The 4,321-nt window shown below is 42.4% G+C and overlaps 1 protein-coding gene across 1 annotated transcript in view; it reads left to right on the top strand.

Moving 5' to 3' along the window:
* Positions 1-4,031: 4,031 nt before the first annotated feature.
* Positions 4,032-4,321, top strand: part of SLC25A4 (solute carrier family 25 (mitochondrial carrier; adenine nucleotide translocator), member 4) — a 5,551-nt gene continuing 5,261 nt past the window's right edge. Inside the window, exon 1 of the mRNA XM_008586641.1 lies at positions 4,032-4,256. Coding sequence (XP_008584863.1) covers positions 4,146-4,256 — 111 coding nt within the window. The 5' untranslated portion in view covers positions 4,032-4,145. The remainder of the gene's footprint in view (positions 4,257-4,321) is intronic.

Here is a 4,321-nt window from a genome sequence, read left to right as displayed (position 1 = left end):
AAAGGGAGTTGACCACTAAAGGATAAAAAGAGTCTAGAATAAATAACGAGTTAAAAAAAAAAAAGACGACACATGTTGCAGTATCATAATTTTGCTTGGCATTAGCTAACTGCTGGTGGTTGGAGCGTTTTGCATGAGCACTCATGATTTCTGAAGGTGTGTGTGGTGTGTGTGTGCCCTTTAATAAGAAACTTATGTAAAGGCACTTGATTATAAAGAATTTGCTAATTGAGATAGATATTATTTTAATTCATTGAACTATCCTGAGTGAGAATTGTGGAGAAATATTCATTTATTTTGTTGTATCCTTTCAAAGCAGTCCATCAATGTGAATGAGTCTACTAAGTATCTTTGATTGACATTCAGCAATTCAGACGTGTCATAAATGATTAAAAATAAATTTCTTGATCCTCTTTGCTTCATGCTGAAATTTACTATATGAACAAACAGTAGTAGTGTATTCTAATCCTAACAGTTTTAGATGTGCACCCGCACACAGGCACTGCATTATCACCACCATCAGCAAATCCTTAGGTGGTTTTATTTCTTGTGCCTTTTACTCTTTAACAGCTCCCTTTCTTTATTTAAAATTTGGTAAAAGAGGTTAATTCTGTAAAAGCATCCACTACAAAGCCAAAAGACTAGCTCAATACCCTACTCTCCTTTCTCCATAGCCCTGTTCCCCCCAGCCTCCAGGATACTGTACAACATTTGAAAGCAGAGATTTTTCTCCTGTCTCCTAGATTCCTTTTCCATTCTCATGCTGGCAGAAATCCACTGAGTACTGGGACTGTCGGGTAGACACATGTTCTGCAGAAGGCCATTCTCTCCCTGCCTGTGTAAGTGATACCTTGATCTTGTGACCACAGACAGCTCATGCTCTTGAGGGCATTTGAGGCCTCTCTTTTCTGAGAAAGTCCATGGAGGGAGAGAACAGTGTATGGTTTTCCACGGAAAGCCTCTTGACGGGGATTCCAGCTACAGCTCCCCCTACATAACAGGATAATTGAGGAGAAGCCAAGTAGAAATATGATATATCCCATTTTGAAAATATCAAAAGTTCTGACTGGTATAATTAATGTAACAAAGAAGATGATACTTCCTGAACTAATATGTTAATTAAGTTAATATTTAATTTAATTTAAACATTTGCTAAAAATATTTTGATGTTTAAATAATTGAACAACTTGACAGCAAAAGTAGATCCAGACATATAAGAAGACAAAACTTTTTGTGGGGTGTAGAATCACATATCAGTAAATATTTTGATGTTTAAATAATTGAACAACTTGACAGCAAAAGTAGATCCAGACATATAAGCAGACAAAACTTTTTGTGTGGTGTAGAATCACATATCAGTTTTTTTTTTTAAAAGAACAGTGATCAGATAAATCTGTCATAATATGGAGATTTCATAAATTAATGCTATCATAAGAACTTAATATGACAAACTAGAATTAGTACTACTGTAAGACAAATAATGGCTAGAAGAAAATATCTACTTAAGAAGTAGTATTGGGATACCCAAGAATGGTATTGAGAAAAGTGAAATTAGATCTACACCTCCTTAAAATATATAATGTAGTATGAGGCATTTAAAAAATAACTACCAAAAGTAGAAGAAAATAGACTAAAATATCTATAAGGGCAAATAACTAATATATCTACAAAAGAGTTACACATATCAGAACATAAAGTATATCATCATAATATAGATATGCTCATATTTAAATAAATAACAGTGATAGAACAATATAACGAAATAAATGTCAAAGGCAAAACATCAAAATGAAAAATACTTGAACACATACTTATTGCCCCAAATACATAAAGAATTGTTGTTAGTATAGACAAATACTCTACTTTCTCTCGATAAGTAGTCAAGGAAGACTAAAAGGAAAACCCTGCCAAATTAAATGGAATCATATGGAATATGCAGTTTCATAGCAATTAAAGAAATGCAAATTAGAACTCATTAAATGGCACAAATACTTAAAGATGCATTTTATTTATTTATTTTTTAAAGCCAGTGTTGGAGGAGAGAGTCTGTGAGAAACAAGAGTCCATCTACATTACGGGTGGGTCCATATTTCTGATGAGCAATTTGTATGTAGCAGGAGCTACAAAATTTAAAAAATCTTCAATCTATCCATTCCATTTTGGGAAGATTTGAGAAGGAAAAAACTTAAAGGAGAAAATAAAATTTGTGCAAAAGTGTTAATATAGCAGCATTATTTTTCATAATAATAAGAAACAACTCTGACGCACATTTAAAAGGAAAATGGTTTAAGCAACTGCTCTATATTAACAGGATGAAATACAGTACACCATTATAATTTAAAATGACTAATATATGGATTATGTTGATCCTCAGAAATCTACATGTGAAACTGTGATAAATGAAGCTGAACAAGTGACACAGACACTAAACTGTACAGTCCTTGGAGAGGAGCCATTCCTTACTTATATTGGATCCACAGGGCCAAACCTACTTCTTGGTATGCAATAAATGCTCAGCAAGTGTATGTTGAATGAATTCATAAATGGCTTTTCTGTTTGGCCGTGCTGAGCTCTTGACCTTCTGTCTGCTCTGAGCTCTGGCAGCTTTCCACCAGTTCCCAGCTTTCATACTGCTCACCTGGATTTCTGAACTCTGGCCTGCCCCAACCTCGGACAAATGCATACCCTCTGTGGTTCTGGTGCCCAACTAGTGACCTCTGCTCTACTGAAGTCTCCAGGGACAGAGTGACACACAGCTGCAGCTCAATAAACACCTAACGGGGTGTTTGCATTTAGCAGCGGCAGCCAAAAAAAAAGCTTTGTGAAAAAAATAAACCTAGTCAAATGGACAAATGAAAATTAGCAAACATGGGGAGAGAACTGAGTAGAGTTTAGAGCTAAAAACTAATTGCAATTTTTCTAGGGGAATGAACAGCTGTATTGGTAAACCTGTACAGTTACATGAACTGGCTAAAAAAAAAGTTACGAAAAATTAAATCTCGTATTAACATATTTAAAAAATTAATTGCAATCAATTTCCTGGGACTAGAAACATCTCCCTAACCCCAACAGCCTATTAAGAAGAGGCAAATACAGCCAACGATTCAACCCTCTCTGGAAGGTTGACAGCACTGACCCTCAAGAAGGCGCCAGCTGACTGGGAACATTCTACCCAGAATATGTGCTGAGATTCCGTTGAGAGCGGAGTGGCACATTAAGCCCTTCAGCGGCTGACAAAAGATGTGTCCTACAAGTGTTTTAGAGTCATCAGGCTGTGTGTCATGGTGTTACAGGCCGCCCTAACAGAAAAGCAACACACACACGCACCCTTTGCTAAAACAAGTGTTCACCCAGTGGTCCCCTGCACCCGGCTTTTCCTTGTGGCACTGAGTGCCAGGCACATAAATATTTGCTAGCAGAACGAATAACTGAACTACTGAACGAAGAGAAGTGGGAGACAGAGGATTGCCAGATTATAGGAGGCCATCGCACCGTCAAGTGACGTTAGCCTCTACTTAGGAGGATCCTAACTTATTTCCAAGAGTGCACAGCTCTGAACAGGCCCAAATCCAGGCAGCGAGCTCCGGTGAGACACGCCGCTGCTACAGGAAGAAAAAAATAGACCCGAAATGCCTTGGCCAGGAGCTCGTCCCGTGCAGAGCCGAGGTTAAAGCAAGCCCTGCTTGAGCTCAGCAGCGGGTCCCGTGTCGGTCCCCAGGTCGGCCCCAGCCTAAGCCTTCTTGTGCTATAAATACAGCGGCCCACATGCTGCAGTGACACGGTGTTCCCTCTGCTCGCCGGGACAGAGAACACGAGTTTGCCCTTTAAATGTCCCAAGCCGAAGGTCCAGCCCCCGGCCCAGCCCTGCCTGGCGGAAGCGTCTTCGCCCCCGATGCCCTCTGCAGAGGAGGGGGACGGGGAGGGGGTGTCCGAGCACCTGCCCAGCCAATGCGCGGGGCGCGCGCGGGCCCGGGCCCTCCTCCTCTCGCGAGACGCTGGGCGGGGGATATAAGGAGGGCTGCGGGGCGACGCCAGCGGCCCCTTCGCACGGCGCGGGGACGGAGACGGGGTGGCGCAGCCCGGCCCGGGCGTAGGCGAGAGCGAGGTCCCGGCTGCTTGCAGGCGGTGTGCGCCCGGCTGTCATCATGAGTGACCACGCGCTGAGCTTCCTGAAGGACTTCCTGGCAGGGGGCGTCGCCGCTGCCGTCTCCAAGACCGCAGTCGCCCCCATCGAGAGGGTCAAACTGCTGCTGCAGGTCAGGGCGGCGTGGGCTGCGGGGGTGCGGGTGGCGCGGGCGCGCGGGCCGGGCGGTCGGGGTGC

The sequence above is a fragment of the Galeopterus variegatus genome, unplaced genomic scaffold (genome assembly GCF_000696425.1).
Source record: "Galeopterus variegatus unplaced genomic scaffold, G_variegatus-3.0.2 Scaffold4063, whole genome shotgun sequence".
Classification (NCBI taxonomy): Eukaryota; Metazoa; Chordata; class Mammalia; order Dermoptera; family Cynocephalidae; genus Galeopterus; species Galeopterus variegatus.
This window is presented reverse-complemented; position numbering and strand designations above follow the sequence as displayed.